The 12863-nt window shown below is 49.6% G+C and overlaps 1 protein-coding gene across 2 annotated transcripts in view; it reads left to right on the plus strand.

Annotated features, from left to right (window-relative positions):
• Window positions 1–1191: 1191 nt before the first annotated feature.
• LOC105466854 (annexin A6) overlaps window positions 1192–12863 on the plus strand; it is a 58127-nt gene continuing 46455 nt past the window's right edge. For both annotated transcript variants that reach the window (XM_011715950.3, XM_071098204.1), the window contains exons 1-2: window positions 1192–1321; window positions 11629–11672. In XM_011715950.3, the coding sequence (XP_011714252.2) occupies window positions 11655–11672 (18 nt within the window). In that variant the 5' untranslated portion in view covers window positions 1192–1321; window positions 11629–11654. The remainder of the gene's footprint in view (window positions 1322–11628; window positions 11673–12863) is intronic.

Consider the following 12863-nt stretch of genomic DNA (forward strand, 5'->3'; position numbering starts at 1 on the left):
CAAATAAATGCCACATGAAAGAAGTCAGACAAGAAAGGTTGCATATCACGTGATTCCATTTGTATGAAATATCCAGAAGAGGCACATCCATAGCAGAAAGCAAATTGGTGGCTGCCAGAGACTAGGGGTAAGGGGAAGTCAGGAGTGGCTGCTTAATGGGTATAGGGTTTTCTTTTTCCGTGATGAGAATGTTTTGGAACTAGATAGAAGTGGTGGGTGCACAACATTGTGTCTGTGCAAAATGCCACTGAATTACTGACTTTAAAATGGTTAATTTTATGTTATGTGGATTTCATCTACCCAAAAATAACGGGTAGGTGGATTTCATCTGCCCAAAAATAATGTCCTTCCTTTGCTAACCTGCAATGGCTCCCCAGTTGACTCAAAGTAAAAGACAGAGTGCCTTCAAGGGCCCGGGAGGTCCCACCTGATTGGGTCCCTCTTATCTCTCCTCTCCCTCCCACTCACTCCATTCCAGCCACACTGGCCCCCCTGCTGATCCTCGGAGGCGCCAGGTCGCCCCCTGCTAGGAGCATTTGCTCCAGCAGTTTCCTCTGCCTGAAACACTCTTTCCACAGGTATCTGTCCAATTCTTCTAACTCCCTCATCGCCTTGCCAATACCCTGGGGACAATAATTCTGTTTCCTCTGTATTCTATTTATCAATTTTTCCTGTTCTAGCGCTGAATTACAACTGCTGGTCTCCCTGCCTGCCTTCCCCTGCTTCCCAGAGCACGAAGGAGCGTGCCTCCGCAACTCCCTATTTGTGTGACCTTGGTCCAGGAACTGGACTGGGCTCTCCTCCTGAAAGTGGGTAAATAATGCCACCGACCTGATGAAGCTGTTGAGGCAGGGAATCTGATCTGGCAGATAAAGTGCCCCTGGCAAACCTCAATTTTCTGTTTCTCAACAAAGCTTTGGCGAGTTGTAAGGATTTGCGGGGAAGTGTCCAGAATCGGGAGTCAGGAGCCCTGACTTCTTAGCCCTGAAGGGCCGCGTGACCTTGGCCGAAGCCCCTACTCCTTCTCGGTCTCAGGTCCGGGGGCCGGGAACTGAGGAGGTTCTCCCGGCGAGCCCCTCGGGTTAGTGACATTCTAAGATTCCAAGAGCAAAGGAGCTGGAGGGGTGGGGTGGAGGAGGGAGGCGGGCGCTCTGGATTGGCCTCTGCGCGCCACGTGTCCGGCTCGGAGCCCACGGCTGTCCTCCCGGCCCGCCCCGCGCTGCGGCTGCTGCTGGGCTAACGGGCTCCCATCCAGCGAGCGCTGCGTCCTCGAGTCCCTGCGCCCGTGCATCCGTCCGCGACCCGAGGCCTCCGCTGCGCGGTGAGTGAGCTGAGGCTGTAGAGGGGAGTCGCTCTGGGAACCCCTTCCCGAGGGCTGCAGGGACACAAGCAATAAGCGCCCAGTCATCGGCTGATCCGTGCCCCGCGCCTGGAGCGGGGACGGGAGGGCGCGGTAACCTGAGAGTGTCGCGGACTGGGTGTGTCTGGGGGCCTCAGCGAAGCAAATCTGGGGCCGGGGCGGAGAGGCGTGGGCGGAGGGCGCCCTGGCTAGGGGAGGGGAGGGGAGGGGAGGGGAAGGGAGGGAGTCCTGGCGCCGCAGAGGGTCTGGTTGAGGGTGGGGGCGCCGGGGCTAAGCCAGGGGCTGGTCCTGCCGGCCTTAACTTGGGGGGCTCAAGGGACTTTGAAGGTCCGGGGTTGGGTCAGCTGGACGCCAGTCAAAGGACCCGCAGAGAAGGGTGTGGCTGAGGCCCAAGGCTGAGAGCTGGAGCGTTGGACCCTCCAGCTGCTTATGAAATGGCTTGTGTGTGGTGTCGGGGGAGGGCTGTCTGCGTGCAGACAGCTGAACGTCTGGCCGTACATACCTCAAGGCCTCATGGACCCCATCCCCTTTGGGCCACTGCTCGTCTATGAATGCAGTCCCCCAGCGGGGCTCCGAGGCTTCCTATGGTGAGGCAGGGGCATTACCCTTCTTTCTGCTTCCCCTGAGAGGTCTAGGCCTTCCCAGAGTTTGGGGGCTTCAGATGATTCCCCATATACCAGCATGGGAGCGAAATACTCTGAATCGGAATCCCAGCCCCTCTTGCAGTGTGACCTTGGGCGGTGGCTTTCCCTCTCTGAGCCTGGATTTCCTTATCCAAGTCCATAGTTGAGAAACCTAGTCTCTTTCAAAGGAAACAATGGCTTTGCAAATTGATTTGTTTGTCAGCTGTATGGAATGATTGCAGGTTTGGGAGTCTTGATTATAGGTTTGGGAAGCCTGGCACAACCCTTGTAGGCCCTACAAGGGGAAGGGGCAGGAGGTCCTTTGGGACAATTAATCTGGCCATGGCTTCCTGCCTCCTCCTTCTTTTCCCTAGATTCTAGTGGGTCTTCTCTGACAATTCCAAATTTGGACATATGGCTCCCGGGTTTGTGAAAGGACTCTGGTTTCCCCCCAAGAGTCCGCCCTTTTCTCTCCATCATTCCTTCCCCTTGCCCAAAACATGCTTGGAATTGCTCCCACTGACCCAGACAGGATATCCTGACCTGCTTAACCCTTCATTGTGAAGTCAACAGCTGCCCCAGTTTCAGCCCCTGTGGACCCTGACCTTCTAGCAGTAGGCCCTGAGCCATGCAGAGGGCACTGGCCTGGGGTCAGAGGAAAGCCGGGTTACAGTCCAGGTGTGCTGGGGCTTCTTGAGCAAGCCCTTTCTCTAAGCCTTTGTGCCCCATCTGGAGCAAAGTCTGCTGAACTGCCTGCTACTTCCAGTGCAGACATTCTAGGATTCAGCTGTTTGAATTTAGGATTCTGGGAGTTGGGTGGAGCCGGGGAGGGCAGGAGGCAGAGGCTTTCATCCCCCTCTGCAGCTGTGACAATCATTCATCCATCCTTCTTTGCCTTATCTACCCTTTGTTCCTAAGGCGGCATCTGCTGAGATACAGAAAATATTTGCAGTTTCTGGATAAGGGCCCCAGCTGTTGCTGGGGCAAAATGTAGACGTGAGTGTGCAGAGGAGGGGCCAGGGAAGCCCAAGGCCTGGCCTCTTGAGACTGACTCCTGGGATGAGGCGGGGGAGACTGCAGTGTTGGGAAGCTGCCAGCGACTGGCACATCTGCACTGCAGCACCCAGAGGGAGCCCTGGGCCGCCAGGATCCAGCCTCAGACCCAGCCCCTGCCCTGCCACTAACCAGCTAGGCGCCCTGGGCACACCTACTACCCCTCTGGGGCTTAGCCCCTTCCTCTGTACAGGGATAGGACATATACGCAGGACACCTCACTGGTATTAATAAAATGGGTTGGGTCTGAATGGTTCTTGCTCTACCATTCTAGGATTTTCTGGGGAGGCCCAGTGGAGTCACCAGCCTCACCCCACCCAGCCCCTCCGACATACTTCCTGGGTGGCGACAAAGCACAGGATGTGGTCTCTACCATGATTCCTGAGCTTGCATGTCCCCCTTCTCCTGCCAGTAGAGGAGAGGAAGTCGGAGGGGTGTCTTGATGCCTATAAACTTGCCTTGGAATCCAGCCTCATTCCCTTTCCTCCTGGAGCTGAGAAGCCCCCACAGAGACTGGCTATGGAGGAGTGACTGTCCATAGGTTCCTTGGACGTCCCGCCTATCTGCAAAATGAGAATGAGATTGATACCTTCAGGAGGCTGTAAGATGGCAGATATGAAAGTGCTGTGTTATCTCAAAAGGGTGTGATGCTTAAGAAGGCAGGTGACCTGATCGGGTTCCTCTTCTGAAAAACCCATGTCCTGGAGGTCCTTAAATAATAGCAATAAAATGGTAACCACTGGGGAACATCACACACTGGGGTCTGTCGTGGGTTGGGGGGAGAGGGGAGGGATAGCATTAGGAGATATACCTAATGTAAATGATAAGTTAATGGGTGCAGCACACCAACATGGCACATGTGTACATATGTAACAATCTTGCACGTTGTGCACATGTACCCTAGAACTTAAAGTATAATAAAAAAAAAAAAGAAAAAAATATAAACAGAGATGAATGAGATATAAAGGTGCAATTTTCTTGAACTGTATTAAATACCTGTTAATTAACAAGAACAAAAAAATGCTAACCACTATTATCTCTCAAACCCTTAAACTTGCCAGGCCCCGGCTGAAGCCTTGATATGTTAGATGCTGTTATTAATGCCCATTTTGCAGACGTGGAAACTCCAGCCCTTAAAAGTTTAAGGAAGAAATAATAATGACAAATGCTTATAAAATATAGTGCTTCCTGTGTGCCAGGTCCTCTTCTAAGCTCTAGACTTGTCTTAATTTTTTTATCCTCATCATAACTCCTATGAGGGAGGTGCTATTTTTATCCCATCATTTTTTTTTTTTTTAAAGTGTGAAACAGGCACAGAGAGGCTCAATACTTGCACAAGACTACACAGCTACTAAATATCGCCCTCAGGCTTCAGTCTCAGGCAGTCTGGCTCCAGCCTCTACACTGTGAGACACTACTTTGCTGCCTCTCACAAAAGTGACCTGAGCTGGAGTTCAAACCTAGGCTAGACTAGTTCCAATCCTGAAGCAGATAGATGATCTCCTAAGGCCTTGTCCAGCCCTAGGATCAATGGTTCTGGGTCAGGAGAGGAAAAGACATTGCTCTCTAAGAAAGCCGAGTGCGTCGAGCTGGGGGGTGTGCGCATGCACAGAGCCGGGGGATGGCATTTACCCCAGCTTCATCAGAATCAAGGCTCCTGGAGGGTTATGGAGCGGGTCCTGAGTGTCTTCCTGCAGACTGGGGGAGAAGCCAGCAAGAAGGGGGAAAGAGGGAAGGATCTAGATTTTATAGGCCAGGGGCCTTCTAAGTGGGATGGATATACCCCAGGAGTCACTGAAGATGATCTTTTGGGGGTACAGGAAGAAACTATTGGACTCTTTATTAAATGTACTTTCAATGTCATATTTTAAAAGTATATTTCTGTTTATCATGGTACATACTCAATTTTTCCTTGGTTATGGGTTGTGTATAGGATCTATATATATATACTGCAAACTGCTGTATAACATCACCACGTCACCAGCTTTGTGGGGCCAGGAGCCTTGTCTGTCTCATTTTCTGTTCAACCCCCAACTGCTACCAGTGGGCCTAGTCTGCAGGAGGTGCTCAAATAAATGTTTATGGAAAAACATGCCCCCGCTTAGTGACTGATTTTCTTCTGATGTTGGGTAAGTGACTTAACCGCTCTAGTTTATCTCCTGGCTATAGAAAGAGGAGTAAAGCACAGTTCGAAAACCAATAGTAGATGGTTCCATTTGCTGAGGTCACTAAAGAAAGCATGAAAGTCATTTAGTGCATTTTACCCCCAACCATCCTGGGAGCCACGCCCTGTGGGAGGGGGTGCAGGAAAGAGGCATATGCAGTAATTTTCTAAAAACGGTAAAATTATGACTCATACAGATACAAAAATGATCATGTGCTGTTCTACTTATTAATCAATGACCGCACCAGGCAGATGTTATAACCAACTCAAAAGACACCTTTGTATTGAAAGCAATGTACAATTAGAGACAAAACTGGTTTTTCTACCTGAGGGGGTGGGAAATCAATTGGACCTTTGCCAGAGAGGGCAAGGAGTATATATTAGAATTACTTTGTGTTACCATCAATTATCTGCAACTTACTGACCTGTAAAATAGCTCAAAAACAATGAAAGTCTAGAGTCAGACAACCTGGAGGGTTTTCCTTTGAAGTACAGATTTTTTCCCATGATACCTTGGAGGCTAGCAGCCCTTATCTAATGGAGAAATGATAAATCCACAGTGGTTGACCAAAGCCAGTCAAATCAAGGTGGTTTCAGAGCACCCTAGGGAGGAATACCTTCTGGCTTGTTAGAAATGGTAGCATTTGAATCCAACAGATAACAGTGGTTCTGCGGCTCCTTGGTTGCCATGAAAATCACCTAGGAAAGTTTTTAGAAATTACCAAAGCCCAGGCCTCACCCCAGCAGTTGAGTCAGAATCTCTAAGGTCTGACCTTAAATCTTTGGTAATTTTGAAAAATTCCCCAGGTTCTATTAGTGAAGCTAGAATTGAGAAGCACTGGTATAGATTCTGGAAAGCTGGATTAAAAATATTGGTGGAAGGCATTCCTGGTTTAGCAGGGGAGAGAGGGTGAAGAGGAAGGTGGTGATGCCAAAGAAGTCAGGAAGGAGAACCAAGGGCCTTGACTGCTGAGCTTAGAAGCCCAATGTTAAGGGGCACCATTGGAGACTTGTGAGCAGAGGAGTACTGTGGCTCAGGCTGTAGCCCCTCAGGCACTCCCCTGAGGCAGAGGTCTGGGTGGGTTGTTTGTTTGTTTGTTTGCATGCATGATTTTCCATACTATTTCTTTTTTCTTAAATCACCCTCCCACCACACCTGGTTTCACCCCCTTACGCTCAACATCTCCTTTCCCTCAAAAGTGCACTCTGTTCCTCCACAGCCCAAGCTACCTTTCAAGGACAGAAATGCTTTTTCTTAGCCTGGTGTTACTATTCTTCCTGGCATGCCCCGCCCCAATTCCATTGAATCCAAATTTTGACTGTGTACCTCTATCAGCCTGTACCCCTAATATTTTCTTTAACTTTATACATGTATAACAAATAAAAATGGAACATAAAAAGGCAAGATTAAAACATTTGGAAAGTGATGATATTCTTGTCCTGCACCCCAGTGGATTGTCATACCCATTACCCCACTTTGGAGACTGCTGCTGTAATAATGATGATTGTGACAACGGAAGTCACCGTTTATTAAACACTTAATCTGTACCTGGCCATGCTTAGTATTTCACCTGCCTTATTTCATTGAATCTTCGCAGAAACCTTAACAAGAGTGTCATTTCAGAGATGAAGGAACTGAGGCAGAGAAATTCCATAACTTGCCCAAGTTACTGAGCTCGGAATTTGCATGGTCAGGATTTGAACTTGGGCATTGACCACAAAGCCTGCATTGATTCTAATGCCACATTGCCTCCATTGTAAATGTTTGGGCTTATCATAATAGAAGCCACCATTTCTTGAGCCTTTACTGTGTGCCAGACACTGTGCTAAGTGTTTTCCATGTGTTATTTCATTTATTTCTCAGTATCTGTGGGTATTTCTGTCTGCATTTTGCAGGCATGGAAATTGAGATTCGGTTTAAGTAACTTACTTAAATAAAAAACTGCTTTGCAACATCTGTGCCTCAAAGCCCATGCCTTCACATGACTTGGACAAAACCCTTCCCCTATCCACATCTCTGTGGTTGAGCCATTCCTTCTAGAGTCAGCCTGGAGCTCTCGAAGGGGAAGGAAGAAACATGATTGATTGCAGGCGAAAGGATGAGGCAAGGGGTGGCCAGAGCAGCACAAAGCCACCCAGACCATTCTTTCTGCTCTTGTGTGGGTTTCAGGAATGATCAGTCATGATAAGTCGTCACAATGAATCTCATCTAGATCTGAGAGAATCAGGGTTCCTGGGAGGAAAGAGGCACAGGTCTGGAATGACCCCGTTTACTAGTCTTGAACAGCTCTTTTAACCAAGATGATGAACGTTGCATATTGGCAGGTGGAGATGGGGAGCAATCCTGTGGCCTGGGAGATAACCCTCCTAGGACTGATATTCTGCTGTGAAAATCCTCGGTTGAAATCTCTAAAAGCCTCTAACTATAGATCCTACCAAAGAGGGAGTGATGTATTGTTCCCACTTTAGAGATAAGAAACTAAGGTTCAGAGAGGGATCTGGCTTGCCTGAAGTTACATGGGGCAGACTGGGAACCAGAACCGGGGTCTTGTTCTTTGGACTCTTCCTGGTGTCCCATTGCAGCCAAGACCCACAGTTGTGTGGCGGCTTGTTATGATCGAGGGCTGCTAGGCAGAGATGTTGGCTGCTTCCTGGGCCCTGGCAAGTCACTTTCCCTTTCTGAGATGCCTTTACCCCGTCTAGAAAATGAGGGACTTGGAGTCGTGGATTATTAAGGGCCTTTCTGGGATTCTGAAATGCTGGATGTAAAATATTCAGCCCATTTGAGCAGTATGGTCTGGGTTGCTCTGGAAGGGATCAGAAGCCATCTTAAAGCCAGAGTAAATGGTGTATTTATAATTAGCTCAGGAGCTTCCCAGAGCCCTCAGAGGAGGGGCTGTGGAATCAGCAGGGGAACTGGCTCTCAGAACTGCAGTCTGAACATCTAGTTCTGAAAGGAGCTTGCTTTTTACATATGAACCGTGCACTCACACAAGGCACATAGAAACTGCTCTCAGAGCTGAGAATATCTTCCCAAGAAGTAGGAAGCACCTCCTTGGAGCCATCTCTCCTTGGAAAGGGGTGTTCCTCCAGATGGGCCTGGGCTGCAGCCAGCAGCTGAAATTTCCAGCAACAAGCCCAGAGGAAAATGCTTCAAGGCTGGAGGTGCAGGTGACAGGCCTCAGGCCTCCCTCTGCCTGTGTCAACTAACTTCCTGGGTCTCATTCAGTCCCTGGTTCTCTGCTAGCCTTGGGCTTCCTTCACTGTCTCTCCCTACCATCCCCCAGGTCAGAGGAAACCCAGAGCTGGCCTCCAGCCATATCCTGGGGTAGATGTGGGCCCCCTCCTCCCCCCAACACACACTGGAAAGGGGGGTACAGTTTCCATTTCCTGGTGAGAGCTGCACAGTTGTACCAACGGGCCGCCGGTTGCCAGGGAAACCGCAGGGTTTCCTCAAGCTGAGCTGAGCTGAGCTGCATTTATTTGCAGGCAGATCCGTCCTCTGCCTTTCACTTCCAACCCCATCTGATGACTGTCCTCTACTGACTGCAGCTTGGGGGACTCATAATCAGCCAGTGGGGACGCAGAGGCAACACAACAGAGCCCCTGTCCTCAACTTCCCACCAGCACAGTGAATATCACCATTTACTAAGAGGGGGTCTCGCGCCTGGGCCTCTTATGTGCTGCCTTTGACATAACTTAGGTCTTATCCTCCAACAACCCTGCAAAGCAGGAAAGAGAAAGCTTCAGTTTTGTGCTTGAGATCACCTTGAACTCAAAAATGAGCAATAAGCCCATGGTCACATGGCTAAGATTTTCCCTAAGTCTTGGGGGAACAGGGACTATGTGGAGAACTGGAAGGCATTCAGCTGAAATGTCTCCATGATTTCTACTCTCCTAGTTCTGTTCCTTTTAGGTCTTACTGGGTAAATCTGATTGACTTTGTTATGTTTACCTTTTTTTCTTTTTCTTTTTTTTTTTTTTTTTTGAGAGGGAGTCTGGCTCTGTCACCCAGGCTGGAGTGCAGTGGCCGGATCTCAGCTCACTGCAAGCTCCGTCTCCCGGGTTCACGCCATTCTCCTGCCTCAGCCTCCCGAGTAGCTGGGACTACAGGCACCCGCCACCTCGCCCGGCTAGTTTTTTTTTGTATTTTTTAGTAGAGATGGGGTTTCACCGTGTTAGCCAGGATGGTCTTGATCTCCTGACCTCGTGATCCGCCCGTCTCGGCCTCCCTTCTTTTTCTTTTTTTGAGTCAGAGTCTCACTCAGTCGCCTAGCCTGGAGTGCAGTGGTGCCATCTCTGCTCACTGCAACCTCTGCCTCCCCAGCTCAAGCGATTCACCTGCCTCAGCCTCCTGACTAGCTTGACTACAGGCACACACCATCACATCTGGCTAATTTTTGTATATTTTAATAGAAACGGGGTTTCGCATGTTGGCCAGGCTGGTCTCAAACTTCTGGTCCCAGGTGGTCCTCCCTGCTTGGCCTCCCAAAGTGCTGGGATTACAGGCACAAGCCACTGCTTGTGGACTCTGTTATGTTTACTTTTAAAAAGCAATGCATAGGCATTGTTAAAAGAGATCAGGCTGAGCTTGGTGGCTCACACCTATAATCCCAGCACTTGGGAGGCTGAGACAGGCAGATCACAAGGTCAGGAGTTCGAGACCAGCCTGGCCAACATGGTGAAACCCGTCTCTACTAAAAATACAAAAATTAGCCAGGCATGGTGCCATACGCCTGTAATCCCAGCTACTCAGGAGGCTGAGGCAGGAGAATTGCTTGAACCTGGGAGGTGGAGGTTACAGGGAGCTGAGATTGCGCCACTGCACTCCAGCCTGGGTAACAGAGCGAGACTCCATCTCAAAAAAGGAAGAGATCAAATTGCCCAGAACTGCTTAAAGTGGAAAGTAGTGGTCCTTTGTTTCTCTTCTCCTTGTCTTAAGACGATTGTTAAACTTTCATCTGTTGCCCTCCTGAGTGCTCATTAGCCAGCTCCCCACCCCCTTCTCTTCTTCCCAAATCAGTTACATCTCTTTTTGCATTTATTTTTACATATCATATCTTTGTTCCTTCACTGTAGACCCCGTCTCCTGATACCTCCACCCCCATTCCTTATCCATTTTCAATGAGATATGTGTCCTGTTTTCCTGTGTGTTCCAGTCTTTTTTTTTTTGAGACAGGGTCTTGCCCTGTTGCTCAGGCTGGAGTGCAGTGGTGCAATCTTGGCTCACTGCAGCCTCCACCTCCTGAGTTCAAGCAATTCTCCCGCCTCAGCCTCCCAAGTAGCTGGGACTATAGGAATGTGTCACCACGTCCAGCTATTTAAAAAAAATTTTTTAAATAGAGATCAGGTCTCAGTATGTTACCTAGGCTGGTCTCGAACTCCTGGGCTCAAATTATTCTCCCACCTCAGCTTCCCAAAGAGCCAGGATTACAGGCATGGGCTACCATGACCAGCCTGAAAAATCCAGTCTTTACGGTGGCCGCAGGCACTGGTCCCAGACTCTACATCCTACCACACCACTCCCTGCTACCACATCAGCCACACTGAGCTCCTGGTGGTTCCTCACTTGCACTGCCCCCTGGTGTGCCCCTAGTTGCATTCGTGAGATCCTCTGACCCCCTCCACCTGGGACTACACCCCTTGTCACTCTCCTCACCAACTCTTGTCTTTTCTCTGTAGTTCTTATCTCAGCCTGATGAGTGCATTTGTTATTCGTTCCCATTACAGCATAAGCTCCAGAGAAACCGAGTTTAAAAAATCTCTCATAATTTCTGTATGCACAGTGCCCAGAGCAATGCCTGACTCGGAGTAGGTGCTAAATGAGTGCATATCGACTTGTTCAGGAATGACAGTCCTTCAGATACTGCAGCAGGTGGTTGGAAGCCCTTTGAGTCCTATCTGCAGGCAGTCAAGCTCTGGGTTCTGAAACCATCCTTGTTGACTTGAAAAGAGGGCATGCATGGTGCAGATAGTATAGACTCTGGGATCTAGAAATTGTTGAATTCAGTTCTAAGCTGTGTGATCTTGGCTCATTTATTGTGATGCTCCAGCCTCAGTTTCCTCTCTATAAAAAAGGAGAATCTGATGTGTGGAAGGATTTCTGTGAGTGTTAACTGAGACGGTGGTGAGACAGGTACCCTGCCTAGTCTGGAGGAGTCAAGGGGTCAGTGGTGGGTCAGTGCCATGCCCGCCCTCCCTCGGGGATGCACGTCCCTTTCCCATACTGCTATGAATGTCTGGACACCATCTAGTCTGTCCATTGTCTTCTGAAAAAAATGCGATCGGTCCTGAGCTGGGTCATTGGGTCTGATTTAACCTGAAGGGCTGGGGGCAGCTGGAAAACAGCAGAGGGAGGAAATGTAAGGGAAAGAAAGGGGCTGATTAGATCTGGGGGGAGTCTCATACGCTCTCTTTCTTTTCCACAGTGGATTCTGCTGCAGAACCGGAGACCATGGCCAAACCAGCACAGGTGAGGGGCCTCTCTTTCCTGAAGGTGATACTCTGCTTTCTCTGGGCCTGGGATCCTCCTGGAGTCACTAGGCCTGCTGCAGAGACCCCTAGTACCTTCAGCTTGAAAGAAGGAGGAAAGGTTCTTAGGCTTTGCTTGCTCCTGTTACAAGTCTCGGCTCTTCAGATGCAGCTCACCATAATGCAATATCACCCACAATATCCTAAGCAGAAAAGGATGTATATTGGCTTACCTGACAGAGAGGCCCAGGGCTTCAGGTCTGGTTGAATCCAGGGGTTCAAATGATAGTGTCAAGATTCTGCCTGTATGAGCTGGGCTTCTTCTCGTGGCTTCATTCTTGGGTAGGTTCTTCCTCGCATTGACGTGGTAGTCATCAGCAGCTCCAGGCTTCCACTCTGCTGTCTTGGCAGCCCAGGGAGAAAACAACGTAACTCACGCCCAGTGATTCCAGGGGAAGGCCCAGGCCTGGTTCTCATTGGCTGGGCCTGGGTAACCTGTTCTTTCTTGGAGCGAGGAAGTGGAGTTGGTCTCACCTGAACTATTTGGCCTGAGGAAGGGAAATAGAAACTTGACAGGCAAAAAGGCAATAGAGGGGTTTCTCTCCTCTGGATATGCAAATGTTCTCTGTCACACCCATTTGGGATTGAATTTCCTTGGCTTGGGAGACTCTAACCTCAGTCTTTCATGTCTGACCACTCTGCCGGGCAATAGAATTGGAGGCACATGAGAACTTTTACTCCCATGTGGCTGAGACTGGGTTCCGGCCATGGTCAGAGGTAGGACTCTGACCTCGACTCTACTCTGTTGAGGCTGGGCACGGTGTCTCTCACCTATAATCCCAGCACTTTGGGAAGCTGAAGTGGGCAGATCACTTGAGCTCAGGATTTCGACACCAGCCTGGACAATATGGCGGAACCCCATCTCTAGAAAAAATACGAAGGTGGCATGTACTTGTAGTCCTAGCTGCTTAGGAGGCTAAGGTGGGAAAATCACCTGAGCCCAGGAGATTGAGGCTGTGATGAGCCGAGATCATGCCACTGCACTCCAGCCTGGGTTACAGAGCAAGTCTCAAAAAACAAAAAACCCCGCTGCCCTCTGTTGGGGTTTGCCTGAGGGTGCTGTCTGTTGGCTGGCCTTGGAGAAAGTGATGCAGTCAGTGTGATGATGGGATTGGCAGGGAGAAAAAACTCA

Source organism: Macaca nemestrina, chromosome 6 (assembly GCF_043159975.1).
Source record: "Macaca nemestrina isolate mMacNem1 chromosome 6, mMacNem.hap1, whole genome shotgun sequence".
Classification (NCBI taxonomy): domain Eukaryota; kingdom Metazoa; phylum Chordata; class Mammalia; order Primates; family Cercopithecidae; genus Macaca; species Macaca nemestrina.